General features: G+C 41.8%; 1 protein-coding gene and 1 long non-coding RNA gene across 4 annotated transcripts in view; one reads left to right on the forward strand and one right to left on the reverse strand.

Moving 5' to 3' along the window:
- The window catches only part of LOC108542399 (uncharacterized), a 37,330-nt gene extending 34,435 nt beyond the window's left edge, over positions 1-2,895 (reverse strand). Inside the window, exons 1-2 of the long non-coding RNA XR_001889267.1 lie at positions 2,136-2,895; positions 1,696-1,745 (exon numbers count right to left, since the gene is read on the reverse strand). This is a non-coding gene — a long non-coding RNA (uncharacterized LOC108542399). The remainder of the gene's footprint in view (positions 1-1,695; positions 1,746-2,135) is intronic.
- MYOCD (myocardin) overlaps positions 1-16,727 on the forward strand; it is a 120,494-nt gene that overhangs the window by 39,649 nt on the left and 64,118 nt on the right. Inside the window, exons 2-5 of one of the 3 annotated variants that reach the window (XM_017892393.1) lie at positions 1,891-1,956; positions 7,241-7,284; positions 12,305-12,360; positions 14,457-14,532. In XM_017892393.1, the coding sequence (XP_017747882.1) occupies positions 14,517-14,532 (16 nt within the window). In that variant the 5' untranslated portion in view covers positions 1,891-1,956; positions 7,241-7,284; positions 12,305-12,360; positions 14,457-14,516. The remainder of the gene's footprint in view (positions 1-1,890; positions 1,957-7,240; positions 7,285-12,304; positions 12,361-14,456; positions 14,533-16,727) is intronic. The other 2 variants (XM_017892394.1, XM_017892392.1) reach the window with 2 other exon arrangements.

Consider the following 16,727-nt stretch of genomic DNA (forward strand, 5'->3'; position numbering starts at 1 on the left):
TTATACAATGTGTTGTTTCTCCCCACCTGTTTTAAGATTTTCTCTTTATCTTTGGCTTCAGTCACTGGATTATTATGTATCCAAGTGTGGTTTTCTGTGTATACATTTGGTGTAGGGTTTATTGAGCCTTTTGAATCTGTACATTTTTTTTTCACCAATTTCAGGAAGCTTTTGTGATTTTGAAATTGTCTATTTATTCTTTTAATTCTGTCCATTTTTGCTTCATGTATTTTGAGGTTCTGTTCTTAAATGCCTATCCATTTATAATTGCTATGTCTTCCCTCTTATAATTATGAAATTTTCATTCTTGATCTCTGACGATACTCTGTGACTTGATGTCTATTTTATGTGATGTTAATCTCCTCTACTTCAATTATATTAAAACCTGCTCTATGGCTCTGCTATACTTCTGAGACCCTAATTACCTAACATTAAACTTTTAGATATTGTCTCACTGGTCCCTAAGGCTAACGTTAGACTTTTAGATATTGTCACACTAGCCCCTGAAGCTCTGCTCATTTTTTTTTTTCATCTTTTTTCTCTCTCTTCTCCAGTTTGATCTATCTTCAAGTTCACTGAGTCACTCCTTTGATATTCTTCTATTAAGTCCATTCAACAATTTTTATTCCAGATACTGTATTAAGTTTTAATGTTTCTACTTTGTTTCTTTATGTGTTCTATTTTGCTGCTGAGATTTCTTATTTTTTGTCCATTTCTTTTACTTCATTGAACCTAGTTGGAAATAACTATTTTAAAGTATTTGTCTGATAATTTCAACATCTGACTCATCTCAAGGTTTGCATGTGTTCATTGTCTTTTCCATTTAGAATTGGTCACATTTTCCCAGTTTTTTGTGTTAGAGTATTTTAGATTGTATTCTGGACATTGTGAGCCTTACATTATACAGACTCTGAGTTCTGTTGCAGTCCTCTGGAAAACACAGTTTTTGTTTTAGCTGATGATTAATCCAAGTGGATTCAAACTTTAAGATCTCTCGTCAATGTATACAGAGAAAATGGAATATCCATGAGGAGGAGTCTGAATTTCCAAAGATAGAATGTGTTTGGAGGAGTGGGGCAATGGGAAGGAGAACATTGTAAATACTGCCCTCAGAAGTTAATAATTCAATATTATTTAATTTTTACCGTTACATGTATATGATATATATAATCTATTTGTGCTATAGATACATAATATTGGGAACATACTTATATTTATTTATAATATATAATTTTGACAGTTTTACAGTGTTTTAATTTTTCTAAGAAAAGCACAACCCCAATAGGCCTTTGAATTCCCAGGAGAATTCCAGATTCTCATAATACTACCACTTATCAAAATGTCTTTACATGTGCCACACATTCTGCTAAGCAATGTGCATACACTGTTTTATCAAACTTTATAGCAACAGCACCAGGTAGACATTATTTTTATTTACAAATGAGGAAACTGAGGGTCAGAGAGGTTAAGCAACTTGCTCAGGGATACATAGCTATTAAGGGGGTAGAGATGAGATTTGAACCTAGGTGGAACTCTGTCTCCCCTCTTGATATCATTGGTTGCCACCCAAGTGGAATTAGATGATATTTATCTTACAAATGACAGAGTGTGGAGAGAGAGAATGTAGCACTGCAAGAATAACATGCGCTTCAAAGAAGAGACAAGTATTCTAATTCTAGTTTGGGACAGACTTACTACAAAACCTTGTAACTTTCTCAACTTCTCTCCTTCTTCTTCCACTGTCTCTACAACAGAAATTAAAATGTACTTCATAATAATTTTCAGAACTCTTTTAGAAATAAAATGAGATGAGCTACGAATGTATAATGAAAATATAATGATTGTAATGATATTTAGCCCAACTCACAAACTAACACTTCCTTTTCTAAGTTTTACAGTTAAGACTTCAACAAAGAAGGACTCAGGAACAACTGGCTAACCAAGGCTTAATACCACGTGAGTACCTGCATCTCTTAATTACTGTTGTACATAGGGCCACACCATTTGGGAGCTGGAAAGTGCCTCAGAGGTCATTTAGTTTAAGCCAATGCAATGGTCTCCCAAGATCTTCAAAGCATTGGTATCAGCAGAAATCCCAGACCTTGGATGCTTTGCCCCGACTGCCACCTACTCACCTGCAAGGGGCTCCTTTTAATGATACTGGTTATGCCTAAAATTCCAATGTAGTGGATTTGTTCTCAGGATAAACACAATTCATTATGGGCACCCCTGACTCATCTACTTTTAAAATTGGATATAATTAATATTCATTCCAGAAGCATCAATTACATCATCTTTTTCTCACCTCCTCAGTTTCAGTTCTGTTTGGGGTATTTGAGTCCACAAGTAATTGAACATTGGTCAAGTATTTCCTCTCTAGAAGGTGGAGTGGCAATACCATTTTAGCATAAATGATATAATGTTGAATTACTGGCCACGATCTGGGTAAAAGAAGAAGGATTATTGTATATTTTAGAAGATATATTTTAAATTGTCTACCAATTCAACAATGAAAGCTAATTCCTTGTTATCTGTGGAAATAGAGAAAAGGGTACTCTGGATGAATAAGTCATGGGTAAAGCTGCTCCAGGCCATAGATTCTAACTTCCTCACCAATAAAATTTAAAAATCAAGATCTATAATGACTTGTGCAGAAAATTCAGGTGTCTGTAAAATGCTGTTGTGACTGTTACTTCAGAGTTCAGTACACAACAAGCAAAAGTTTGCCCTTGAAAAACTGTAGTGTAGTTAGTTATATGGAAGCCCTATGTGGAGGTCTGTATAGTGTAGTTATATTAGTTAGAAAAAATGTTGCGTAGTTAGTTATGTGGAAGCACTATGACCCATAGCTAAACATTGAAAGTTTAGTCTTTGTCTCAGAAACAGAACAAAACTAAGAATTTTTCAAGCCTCTTGTTTTGTAATTCAAAAGTAATCCTTTGTTCATGACTGAGCTCTACAAATAGTAAACAGTATGTGACCTTAAACTGGGACAACTCTTTTAGAGGTTTGTGAAGTACAAAAGAAACAGCTCAGCCTATTTCAAGGCTGTTTAAGCAACGTTGACAACGATGCTGAGAAAGCAAAGGAGCAAGTCAATGTGTGGCCTGTTTCATCTTAGCCTTTCCTTGGAGGTGCTAAAGACAGGGAGAAACCAAAGGTCTGCAGATGTCAGATCAGGTCAAGACAATTTCGCTCAAAGCTAATAATCTGTCCCTTCACTGATGTTTCTCTCTCTTTAATTCTGGAAAGGCAAATGGAGCAGATGGACCCAGGACCTTTCCATAAGCCCAAGTTGTACACACCTGATTTAAAGTTTGACTCATGTGCTTAAATACTCTGGGCCTGGGTCTTGCAGCTGGCATTAGGCTGAGAATAAATATTTTTTGAAGGATATGGGGTTAAATCTGAAAATTAGTAAAAACACCCAGTGAAGATGGTAATTAACGCTATCATACATTTTAAAATAACACCTATCATGTAAGTTATATAAGTCAAATGTTCATTTGTAGATTAGAGTCCTATGAAGATATAATATTTTGTTCTGCAGGAATTCCAGAATCAAATAATATGCATATTAACAAAATACCGCTTAACTCAAATTTTGCATCTTTAGTCCATTGCATCATTAAGATAATTTCTAGAAAAAAGAATCCTACAAATCATGAAATAATAAAGCATTTTAAAATCACACACTATGACGAAGGCTTTCCCCAATCTTCAGCTACCTCCTCTCAACCAGGCTTTCCAAGAGTGTAGATTCTGCTACGGAAAAGTGTCCAAGTCATGACAGGTGCACACCGCAGGCCCCGCCTGTACAGATCTTTTCTACTCAGCTCTTCTCAGGAAGCTAGAGATAGGATGCATCTCTTCATCTGCTGATGATTAGCCTCTTCAGCCCAGTGAGAGATTAAACATGCAATCCACATGCATTTCAGCAGGGCAGTGTGTTTCCTCTGGCACCTAAGGAAACATGTCTAAATGCAAACGACTGGGAGAAGGAAAGAGAAACCAAGGGCCTCAGGATGTTTTCAATTCAATATAATTCAACAAATTTTATTATAAACCAGGCTATATACAGGGGACTGTGCCAGGCACTTTAGGGATAACAATAATAAGCAAGATGGCCCCTCAGAGAGAGTCAAGATGTTAGGGAGAAAGCTGATAAAAAGCACACAGAAGCAGGCCGGGCACGGTGGCTCAAGCCTGTAATCCCAGCACTTTGGGAGGCTGAGGTGGGCAGATCACGAGGTCAGGAGATCGAGACCATCCTGGTTAACATGGTGAAACCCCGTCTCTACTAAAAATACAAAAAAAAAAAAAAAATTAGCTAGGCCTGGTGGCGGGCACCTGTAGTCCCAGCTATTCGGGAGGCTGAGGCAGGAGAATTGCGTGAACCCAGGAGGCAGAGCTTGCAGTGAACCGAGATCGCGCCACTGCACTTCAGCCTGGGCGACAGCACGAGACTCCGTCCAAAGCCAAAACAAAGCAAAAAACCATAATCCAGTGTGCAACTCATTACCTTACACAAGAAGACTTTATTTTTTCATTCTGTTATTTACATTTTTTGAAACAGAAAGTGAAAGAAAAGGAGAAAGGAAAGGAGGAAGGAAAAAAAGTTAATATTCCTTAGAGCCTACCTAATTCTGTGATTTTCTAATTTTTTAATTGTTAAATCTTATGCACTATATATATGTGTGTGTGTGTGTACATATATACATATATATATGCACTGGCTGAGGCAGTGTCAAGGGTGTCTGCCCCATTTGCTGGGCCCCTCCTCATCCCTTCCAGAAGCCCCCTGATAATTCTCTCTGCAGTGCTGGTTCTCCTCAGAATAGAGTTTGAAAACCCCTGACCGATCGCAATCCCTGTTTGTCTTTCTTGTTCATGAAACTGAGGTTGAAGAGGCCTAAGAGATTTTTCCGATGTCCCAAAGCCTAGATCTCATGTGGTTCCATTTTCTACAGTTTCATTTATGAGAATGTAAACCCATGCCAGATAAAATTATTCATAAAATCTCGCTTTATTCATAAAATTTGAAATAGTTGTAGTCTTTTTAAACATGCCATAAATTGTCAAAACTCAAAGCTGATGGCTAAGTGAACTGTTAATTGTCCTTATCAAATAGCAATATTATTATTATTATTATTATTTTTTTGAGACAGAGTCTCGCTCTGTTGCCCAGGCTGGAGTACAATAGTGTGATTTCGGCTCACTGCAACCTCCGCCTCCTGGGTTCACACCATCCCGAGTAGCTGGGACTACAGGTGCACGCCACCATGCCTGGCTAATTTTTTGTATTTTTAGTAGAGACGGGGTTTCACCATGTTAGCCAGGATGGTCTCGATCTCCTGACCTCGTGATCCACCCTCCTTGGCCTCCCAAAGTGCTGGGATTACAGGCGTGAGCCACCGCACCTGGCCAGACTTACTATTTTTAACTCATCAACAGAAGCACCTGCCGAGAATTAGTTGTGAGTTTTACATTAGGTTAAATCTTCAGGGCTTATCCACTGGATAACATGCAACTCCCTCCTACTGGGGAGGAGCTGAGGCCAGAACCTGTGTCTCCTGATCCCTGCCTAGGCTCCTTTTCTCAAACGTTCAAAATGAATCGCTTGGCCTTTAAAAACACTTACTTATATTGCTATCATAAGGCATTTTACGGCCAAAAATTTCAGTTAGAACTTGGAAAATTTTAAAAGTGTATCATGTGAAAACGCCAAAGATAAACCGATGATTTAGATGCAATGGCTTCAAGTTCTACATCATCATCTATGCTTTGCCACGATGAGCATCGAATGAAAGATTTCACTGACTTACCTGTATGGCAGGTCTCCCTTCAATGGCATTTCCAAATTGATAAGTAAATTATGAGGCTCCTCCCCCATTGACTCTAATGAGGTGAGTCATGTGTAATTCTAGTGAAACTAATCCAAATGGATTGAAATTTTTTTCCTTCCCTTTTCCTGGGCATGCATCCTGCAAGTTTGGAGCTTGCTGCAGAGTAATAAACAGTCGTTAGCAACCAGCAACAAATTCTTTTTTATAAGCCTCGTGAATCACTTCTCTTAAACATTCGCTTTGTTCTTATGTATGGGCATTATGAGTTTAGGCTAATTTCCCTCTTTACGTGCTTTGAATGAATTTAAAGGCACCATCTCTTGATTTTTAATCAAGACGGGCAGGGTTCTGAGGCCAGGATAGAATCACCGGAACAACTTTAAATAGCGGGTAAAGGGTTCTCAGTCCAGGTGCATTTACAATGGCAGTTGTGAAATTCACATTTTCAAAATCGGCATGAAACCTTAATGAAATATCCTCTCAAAGTTAACTTAGAAATAGTACTTACAGGACTCATTGTTTAGATTTATCTCCAAAATCTCACCTCTAAATCTCAATATGGAGATTTCAAATTGCCTACTTCGCCATCATCAACCAGGATTCATAGGAAATGGTTTCACTATCCTTCCCTTTTGGGCTCAAGGTTGCAAGAGGACATCAAGGTTCTCTACATTCTTGTGGCATTAGCACAGAGGCCACCTCCTTCCCTAGACCTATTGGGCCTGTTCATTATTTCTTATGCAAATTTTCTCTCCTGCAACTCTTCTCCCTGGGTATCACTCTCCTGGGTAAAATTTTAAATAACACCATTTTATTCCAACCACTTCAGAAGACTTGATGTGGAAAGATGACCAGCCATGTAAATCAGACTCAATAAACTGGTCATAGAGCATTTCAATAAATATTTATTAATCCTTTGCTGTGAGAAAGGCTCGGGGGAACACACACAGAGAAGTCGGACTCAACTTCTGTTTCAAAGTGCTTCCAGTCTAGGAGGGGTCCTAAACCACCCCCATTTAATCATCTCATTTAGTAATTTTGGACAACTTCGCACCACTACATAAGAATGGGTAGCCAGGAAGATTGAAGGAAAAATCACTTTTTCCTCTCCCTCTGCTACTAAGGTGAATCTATGGTGTTTCACCCAGGGGAGAGATGTAAGAAGGTTTAATTTATTCTCCTGGAATACAGAAGATGAGATTAGAGAGCTAAAGTGGATTTGAGAGGACACGGGGCCTACAGAGGCAGCTACGTGTCCACAGAGTCTCAGAGAAAGCTGCTGCTGGCCAGAATGAAATGTCTGGGCAGCCCGGTTCCATGATCTGATCAATGTAAATGAATTTAAAGATACAATGAGCTGTCTATGAATGGTGCTGCCTTTATTTTTTTTGCAGACTAATCCAAGCTACAGCAGCCACATACTTACTGCAAAACCTTGGTAAATCCCTGAATTTTGTGGTACTTCTGAATAGCAAGAAGAATGACCGGGGCAATTCCCGCACCCCTATCACATGCAGCTTCACGATAGTTTTGAGAAGTTGACCGGACAAAGTCTCTCTTCCTTTTCTCAGTGCATTCATTTGACTTGGCTTTTCCCTACAGCACCCTACCACACACTGTCGGCTGTTTGAGCAGTACACGGCGCAAGGGAATTAATCTGTCTGCCTCTTCTCTTCTTTCTAACATCTCAAATTCAGAGATAGAGAAAGGTGCCCTGGATTTTCATGTCAATCCCATTTGGGTCAAAAATCTTACCTTCCTTCTTTTCACCCCATCTCTCCTTCAATTTTCCCATTTCCCTGTTCCTTAGAAACTAGAAAACCAGTAATTACAGGCACACTTTGAATTTGTCCTTGTACCCTCCTTCTGAGAAATTCCAAAGTGTTCGCAGATGTTGCATCAAATTCTCCAACTGTGCTAGCCAGGTCTTGAACATTACAAAGCTACACTGGGAAAGGCACTGTTTTCAGACCATTAAGACTATCATTTGGGGTAACAGACCCTTAAGACTATCATTGGAGTACTGAACTAGCAATTTTTTTCCAAGCGTAAAAGAAAATATAATCTCCAAAGCATTATCATTATACGTAGTATGTATCCTGTTTGAAAAAAAAAAAAAGTTCTTATGACCCAGTTTGTCTTTAAAAGCAAGATGGACAGAAGACAAGCATGAATAAGCCCATTTTTACAAGTGGGAAAGTGAGAGCACAGGAAAACTCTCAGGCTTACTCCAAGTTATACCAAAAGTAGATGGCAAAGCAAGAGCAGAGCTCAAATGGATGGTTCCCAAAATTTTAGCCACCCAGGACTTCTTCAGTTCTACCCAACACCGCCATAGGTCTTACGTTTAAAATAGCGTTGTCTTCCCTGTCCCCCTAAAGAATAATAATTAATTATTAATCCACGCATTTTTAAATAGTTAATTTTATGTTTTTAAGTTAATTTTCTAATTCATGGTATATAAATTTACCAGCTAGTGCTTGTTGATGAGAACTACCGGAACTAAACCAAGTCTCTATGATTCCGGGCAGGAGCAATGAAAAGTGACAGCTTTGTTAGTCTAAGCAGCCTTTCTCTGGGCAGACATACTCTTTCTCTTCAGCTTTTTGAAATGCTGAAAATCAGTCCTGGTCATTCATTGCTCCCGTTTGGAAGTCCTAGGTTCCCAACACTCCTAGATCAAGATCCACTGGACTTATAAATCCCATCACAGCGGTTCTGAAGCTTTTGCATCAGAATCACCCAGAAGGCTTGTTAAAACACAGATTCCTGGGCCATACTGGCAGAGTTCCTGACTCTGTGCGGCTGGGTTGGGGCCCAAGAATTGGGATTTCTTTTTTTCTTTCTTTCTTTCTTTTTTTTTTTTTTTTTTTTTTTGAGACAGAGTCTGTCTCTGTCACCCAGGTTGAAGTGCAGTGGTGCGATCTTGGCTCCCTGCAACCTCTGCCTCCTGGGTTCAAGCGATTCTCCTGCCTCACCCTCCTGGATAGCTGGAATTACAGGCTCCTGCCACCGTGCCCACCTAATTTTTGTATTTTTAGTAGAGACAGGGTTTTACCATCTTGGCCAGGCTGGTCTTGGACTCCTGACCTCGTGATCCACCTGCTTCGGCCTCCCAAAGTGCTGGGATTACAGGGGTGAATCACCACACCCAGCCAAGAATTGGGATTTCTAACACGTTCCCAGTTGCTGAAGATGCTGGTCCGGAGGCTGCACTTTGAGAACGCTGCACTCATTGCTGCCCTCAAGTCTCTGGCTCTTTAATTCTGCCTCTTGGTCCTGTTAGTAGCAATGGATCTGGGATTGCTCCAAGCCTGCGGCTGAATGGTCCCATTAAGAGAAGTCAGGGCCTGCACCAGGCACAGCCCAACACCAGGTACAGCCCTGCTTCTGCTGCCAGAGCTGCCCAACTTCAGGGACCCTACCCTGTGCTAAGGAGTGAGGCCCCTGCCTTCACTGAGTTCTCTGTGGCCCCACGGCCTGTTTTCTCCTCTTTCTGGGATCCTGCTGGAGGCATGAGGTTACAGTGGAGAGCAGAGGACTGCAGGAAGACCGTTCTTATCTCGGAATCTTTTTTCTAAGTAAGCAAATGTTTATATGCTCAGTTGACCCAAATTAGCGATAGCTTTGGGGACAGAAATAGGAATAGCCTGCAACAAAACTCTGAGGCAAGAACACAAATTCCCTTGTGAGGAGTCATTAATCTTCCTCCGGGGGGAACGAGTTATATGTGTGGCTGATTGAATTTACAACAGTATTTTAATTCAAAATCACATGGAGTTTTTTTAAAATGTAGAATCCAAATTCCTTTTCAATCTTAAATGTCAAAGTTCTTTAAATACAGAATGTTGCCATTTGATACTCCCCAGGCTGGCAGCAGAAGTGGTTTTATGTATTTTCCAAAAGCCAACTGAGAGGTGGGGAGCGCCATTGCTTTTGTTGGCCTTTATGGGAGGTGGCTAAAACCCACGGTCTCTGCGGTCACTGAGAAGGCAAACCTCAACCCCAGGTCCATGGCAGGATAGTTTTCCATGGTGTGACCTCAAGCCAGTGCCCCATATAACACCCCTTAACCTCTGAGGAGAAGAGCATGTGGACCTCTCTGGCTTTCCTCCCAAGTCCTTGCTAAATGGAGATAGTTTCTTCCACCCTGTGGCAGAAGATTCCAGAAGACCTTTGTGCTCCTGGCATCAGGGAACTGGACCGTGTGAATCATCTCACAGGGGAGTTATTAACACCAAGAAGTGATGAATTGTAGCTCTATGAAGCTGAGATACAGGAAATACAGTGTTTCTTAGAACAATTAATACGCTTTGCTAATAAGAATTGAACAGCCTCAGAGACATGAGAACCCGTTAAATTCCTCCTAAACCCCAAGCCCAGTTAAAACCAATTGTGTTTGGAATGTCAGAGATATCCCAAGATCTAGTCATGCTATTCCCTTCAGGGAGTTTCTAGATGAAAAGGGTATGCTATTCTTTTTAGCCACTTAATAAGACTACACGAAGATCCATTCCTTTTCTGGGTTATGTAAGTAATTAAACTACACCAATATGCAATACCTAACTAAATGATTACCAAGAGATAGGACAGAGGAAAGACCTATTGATAAAGATTGTATAGATCCACAATGGCCCACTGGACTTCAAGCAGACTTTGTATCATAATCTGGTTGCTTAAGGGGAAAGGGAGTTGCTTTGCAGAACTCCCTCGATATAAATTCCACCTGCGATCAAACGCAGGCAAAGGCAAACCTTATTAAGGATGATGACCAGACCCAACTCAAAGAAAATGCATGAGCAACACAGGACAGCTGCATATAAATTTCTCAGAATCACTGAGTTGGGAGAAATGGGAGAAAAGGGTCATCTAAAAAGGGAGGTTTTGCAGAGAAGCTCATTTTAAGAGTAAAAAGCAGAAAGCAAAGACAACTGTAAAACAGTTTCCAGATCAATGGTATTCAAGAAGCGTGTTCATTTTTTTTTCTATAGGAAGGGAAGTCTCTTAATCTTTGGTCACAGTGAGAAGGATGCCTGTCAACTATTTTTGGCACAAGGAAGCCAGATGGGGCAGTTCTGCAACATTGTTAATGTTGGGGTGAACAGGGAGATTTATAGAGAGTGTGACTTATTAACTCCCCAAGCAGCATCCTTAAAGAGGATACTATGGCCAACTACCATTATGGTAGCCACCGTGACTACAACTATGTCTGCTTGATCTCCAGCAAACCCTGCTGAAAACTGTGTCCAGATTCAGCATGGTCTTAAGGGTTGAATGAGGCATGTGTGCACACACACACCCTGATCTGGTCAGAAACCTAATTTTTGTGCTGGCCAACATTTGGAAGAATATTGCATTGCCTGCAGCTTACGGTAAACCACTGTTCGAGTAATATTGGAACTCTGGATCATGTAATTCCTCAAGTTGTCCAGACATACAATTCAGAGGGAGAAAAATCAATGCAAGTCTGTAACTGCTAATCCACCTTATCACTTATCATGAAAAGTGATTATTTGTGGCTCCTGATTGAGATTGTTCTAGATTAGGAAAATCAAGGCAAAATATAGAATTTTGCAAAATGATGTTCTATTTCTTTGCTCAAAAGAGTTTAATAAACCCCCATAAGAGGTGCTATGAAGTTGTGATGAGGAGGAGGTCATGGGAAGAGAGTGAAGGCTGGTATTCTGTCCAGGTTGTTCGCAGCTGCCGTGTGTTCTGTACGACTGACCAGTGCCTGTGTCTACTGGTTGTTAATATTTTACATACCACACCTTGAAAGAGGTTAGAGTTGTCACAGGACCTATGTTCCCAGCCCTAATTGATCCTGAGCAAGTCAATCAATTTCTGTGGACCTCAGTTTCCCCATTCTGTTCACTGTTGGAGTTAACTTCCCTGTCTCCAAGGTTCCTTCCAGCCCTCAAAGTTTGATTCTCTGCTTCTCACTCAACACCCTCAGTTGCATGTTCCTGACCTACCAGCCACACACTTTATCCAGAGTACAGTCCCTTCCTCCAAAGCACCACCCCACCCCACAGACACAGACCACAGTCATCCCCTGAGCCTTTTGCACTCTAGGACAGAGCAAAGTCAAAGAGGGTGTTAGTTACCCAAGTCTACACCTCTCCCTCAAACCAGAGCATTCTTTCTGTTTTCAGCTTTCCACCACCCCTTCTATTTCCTCCAGAACTTGGAATGTCCTGCTTCCATCACTTCTCTTCTTGTTGCACATCCTGCCTCTGCTACTCCCCCTGTTTGAGGCTTCGATTCCACTTCCTCTGTCTCCTATGGCTTCAGGGCCGCTGGTGTCCTCCAGGCCTGTCCTCTCTCATTGCTTGTGGCCTAATAAAGGCAATCACCTCCCTACTGTGCATAACTCAGCAAGCACACCGGCAAACTCTGCGATACTGACCGATGCCCTTAACCCAGTCTCCACTCATGATTTTGTGTGTCTGTTTCAGCACTGAAACGTCCAACTGAATTCCATGAGCAAAGAAAACATTTGGAGAGTGACAAGGTAATTTTTGCACATGTCTTTACCCAAGCTTAGGCTACAGGTTATGAAGCTCTGAATGCTAACCCTTGGCGGATGCGTGTAGAATTCCTACAACAAACTCAGTCAATTTGTCAGTCCCCTGCCCTCATATCATATGGAATCTGATTCCTATTAACCAGTAACTATAAAAATGGGATCAACTATGTTAGCTCTGAAACTCCTATTTTGTAGCTTTTTTAAAAAAAGTCCCCATTTTCTAATGTTGGAAGAAATTACAGTAAGGATGCACTAGAGTCAAAACACTTTAGAGAGGGAAGTGGAGTCAGCTTTCAAGCTGCCTTACCTTTTATTCCCGTCATTTTTTTAACAACAATCAGATTTTTAAAAATCCAATTCGGCCGGGCGCGGTGGCTCAAGCCTGTAATCCCAGCACTTTGGGAGGCCGAGACGGGCGGATCACGAAGTCAGGAGATCGAGACCATCCTGGCGAACAGGGTGAAACCCCGTCTCTACTTAAAAAATACAAAAAAAAACTAGCCGGGCGAGGTGGCGGGTGCCTGTAGTCCCAGCTACTTGGGAGGCTGAGGCAGGAGAATGGCATAAACCTGGGAGGCGGAGCTTGCAGTGAGCTGAGATCCGGCCACTGCACTCCAGCCTGGGCGACAGAGCAAGACTCCGTCTCAAAAAAAAAAAAAAAAAAAAAAACCCCTTCTAAAAAAAAAAAAAAAAAAAAAAAATCCAATTCAATGCTAAGGCATGGTTTATGCATACAGACCTTATTTGTAGCTACTTAAAGGCAAAAGGTTATTTTGCTTTTTCCCTTCTTTTTTTGTAGCATTCGAGGGTGAGATTTGGCATATATTCTGTACCTTCATAACAAATCTCTGCAACCTGAATTTGTCAATAACATATTAATGAATACTATTTAGCAAGTATCAACACTTTGAGTGAGAAGGAAAGGCAAAGAGAGTATCTGCCTGCCGGTGTTTCCTTGCCTGAGAGTGCTAGCTTTGCAACTTGTCTGTGGGTAGAGAGGAAGAGGAGGGATCTGCTACCCTTCAAAGTAGCTCACAAGTGGCTGTGATTCCTACTACCTGGAGAATAACAAAGAACAGCAGACTCTTATCAGAACTGGAGTGATTCCCAGACCCCTCTCAGGGGGCCACTGGGAGATCTACTACAGTGAGATTAAAATCTCAGAACTAGACATCAGAAACCTGGGGTCCAGTGTTGGCCCTCCCACAGCCTGCAACAGCCCTACCGACAGTCCCATCAAGAAGATAATGAGACTGGGCAAATAACCTATCTCTTCATGCCTGTCCAACTCCTGGTGGGCCTGAATCTGTAGGCTTTATATTTTCACATGTCCTAAAAGGGAAGTCAGGTGAATAATGGGAAAGAGGCATACGCTGTCCTGTTATTTTAGATTTAGGCAATGTTTTAGCTCTGATCTTGGTTAATTTTGTGACTGTTTTCGGAGGAAACGGAGGCTGGGTGCTGTGGCTCACAGCTGTCCCAGCACTTTGGGAGGCTGAGGTGGGCAGATTGCTTGAGTCCAGGAGTTCAAGACCAGCCTAGGAAACATGGTGAAACCCTGTCTCTACCAAAATTAAAATTAAAAAAAAAAAAAATTAGCTGGGTTTGGGGATGCACGCCTATAGTCCCAGCTACTTGTGGGACTAAGGCAGGAGGATCACTTGTGTCCAGGAGGTCAAGGCTGCAGTGAACTATGATTGTGCCACTGCATTCCAGCCTGGATGACAGAGACCCTGGCTCGAAGAAAAAAAAAAAAAAAAGGCAATGGAACAAGACTGGTTATAATACAAGCAGCCTAGTATCTTGTTATAGTAACATTTTATTAACCTGTACCAACCTGCCTGCCCCTGAAAGAGCTTTAGGTTTGTAGCCCTGACATGGACCCAAGCTCTTTACCTTCTTATTTTCCCATCTAAAATTACTGGAGGGGTCTTTGTAAATGTTCCTTCATCAAAATGTGGGACACCAAGAATATTTTCATGTTTCATTTATTATTTTAAAAGGTTATTTTCTCCTGTGAGATAAATTGAGTTTTTTTTAAAAGGTAAAACTAGGTGATTCTCTTTGTTTGGGTTCTACAGGCTAAAAATTCCCTGAAGCGCAAAGCCAGAAACAGGTGCAACAGTGCCAACTTGGTTAATATGCACATACTCCAAGGTAAGGCTGCAAGAAATCAGACACCAAGAGATGCTGTAGAATGGCGGGCCATTTTCCCACAGTTACTTGTCTCTGTACAGTTGCTGAGCCCTCTTAAAAATCTCCATTGTCATTACAAAGTGGTAGTTTCAAGCAGTCATCTAAGCCTTCTAGGCCACGTAGATAACCAAGTTGGGAAGCCATAAAATGGTTAAGCGGGTTAGAGACTCCGGCTCTGATCTCAGCTGTGCCATGTCCTCCCTAACTCTACGGCCTCGGCGAATCACGTAACTTCTAGGAGTGCAAGGAACACGTCCAACATGTGCTGACAATTATTACTAATCTGGATCATCACTCGCTTTGGCAGGGGATCACGGTTCCCTCGCTGCCTTTGTATCCTCCAGGTAATTGATTGCGCTTTGCTGACGCCTTTACCTTCTGGTGTGCAGAGAATACAATCTGAGGAAATTAGTACTGATCAAAGCAGGCCTAGTGCTGCTTTAGGGTGCCGCCTCTGTGCTGGGGTGTGTGAGACAAGGCAAACAAACAACTAATTGGTCCCCATATTCTGACATCTGGATACAGGAGGAGAGGCTTCTACTCCTGCCTCGTAAGTTGCCTTAACTGAGACAGAATCCCCGAGACCATTGGTGCCCACCCTAAAAGAGGTCCAACCCCTAATTTGACAGTTACCTATGAGATATTTGTTCCTTGAACACACACTGTATTGGGTGTCTGCTAGGAGTTGGCTGCTCTGCCAGGCCAGTGGGTTCAACGATGAAAAAGCCACAGGTTTGTGCCCTCAGATGGTCTCACGGTCTAACAGAGGACATGAGAATCACATTTACAATCCAGCATGGAAAGAAAGGAAATGCCTGGTGTGGTGGGTGTATGGAAGAGGATCAGAGAAAAGAGCCATCGGAATCAGAATGGACAGGGAGGAGTGAGGAAATGGGCTGGAATGTGAGGACTGAGCCAGGTAGAAAAAGATGGAAGGGTGTCGCAGTCTGAGGGAACAGCCTGCACAAGGCCTGAATGCTATTTCTCTAGAATGTGGATTTCCTTCCAAGACTGAACACTAGCTTTAAAGCACACGAAAGGCTCTGAAATATCCTGGAAATTGTGAACCTTGGTTCTTTGATTGGCATCATTTGTTATTTTTTCTGGCTTTCCAAGACTGACCTTTATTCAACCTTAAAGTAGGTGGGATATTTTAAGACGGAGAACTGTTCTCAGGGTAGGGAAGAGAAAGGGGCCAACGCTGAAGTCAAGGGAAGGCTGTGTGGAATGGGAGGCTTTGATCTGCATGAGGCAGCCAAAGGATGCCAGGTGTCTCGAAAACAGGGAAAAAAAGACCCTCAAAGGGAGGTGACAGAATTCTTACCTCCTTTGCAGTGGTGCCTACAAGCCTAGAGGCAGCGGCTGTGTCAGCACAAAAATCACAGTTGCACAAAAATCCAAGCGATGTCATTTTAAATGACATACAGACTTTTTAGGCCAGGTGCAGTGGCTCACGCCTATAATCCCAGCACTTTGGGAGGCCAGGGCGGGTGGATCGTGAGGTCAGGAGATCGAGACCATCCTGGCTAACACGGTGAAACCCCGTCTCTACTAAAAATACAAACAATTAGCTGGGCGCGATGGCGGGCGCCTGTAGTCCTGGTTACTCAGGAGGCTGAGGCAGGAGAATGGCGTGAACACAGGAGGCAAAGCTGGCAGTGAGCCAAGATGGCGCCATTGCACTGCAGCGGGCAACAGAGCAAGACTCTGACTCAAAAAAAAAAAAAAAAAAAATCCCCACACTAAGTGGGGATTTTCTTGAAACCTTCAATTTTTTTGCACACTTTTTTAGCATTTTTCACATTTATGACAATGAGTACACAGTACTGCTATAATCAAAAAAACATATGAAATGTTATTTCTTCCATCAATATGGTCTTGAATTAAAATATCAGGGTGTGAACTGCACTAACCCCCAGTTCAATTGCATATCTCTGGTGCCTCCCATGGGGTCCTCTTTTGTCAACAGAAATTGGGAATTAGCTTCTTGGAACATAAAAGATCTGCTAGATACAAAATGACTCCTGCTGCCCAGGAGTTTATTGTCCAGTTTCAGAAGCAGCAAGAGGAAGGGTTTGTGCTTGTAACTGCTAGAGGCAGTCAAAGCAAAAGGGATCTGTAAGAACAGGAAGAGTTAGGAAAGCCTTATGCTGGGA

This window comes from Rhinopithecus bieti, unplaced genomic scaffold, assembly GCF_001698545.2.
Source record: "Rhinopithecus bieti isolate Rb0 unplaced genomic scaffold, ASM169854v2 scaffold_20098, whole genome shotgun sequence".
Taxonomy (NCBI): Eukaryota; Metazoa; Chordata; class Mammalia; order Primates; family Cercopithecidae; genus Rhinopithecus; species Rhinopithecus bieti.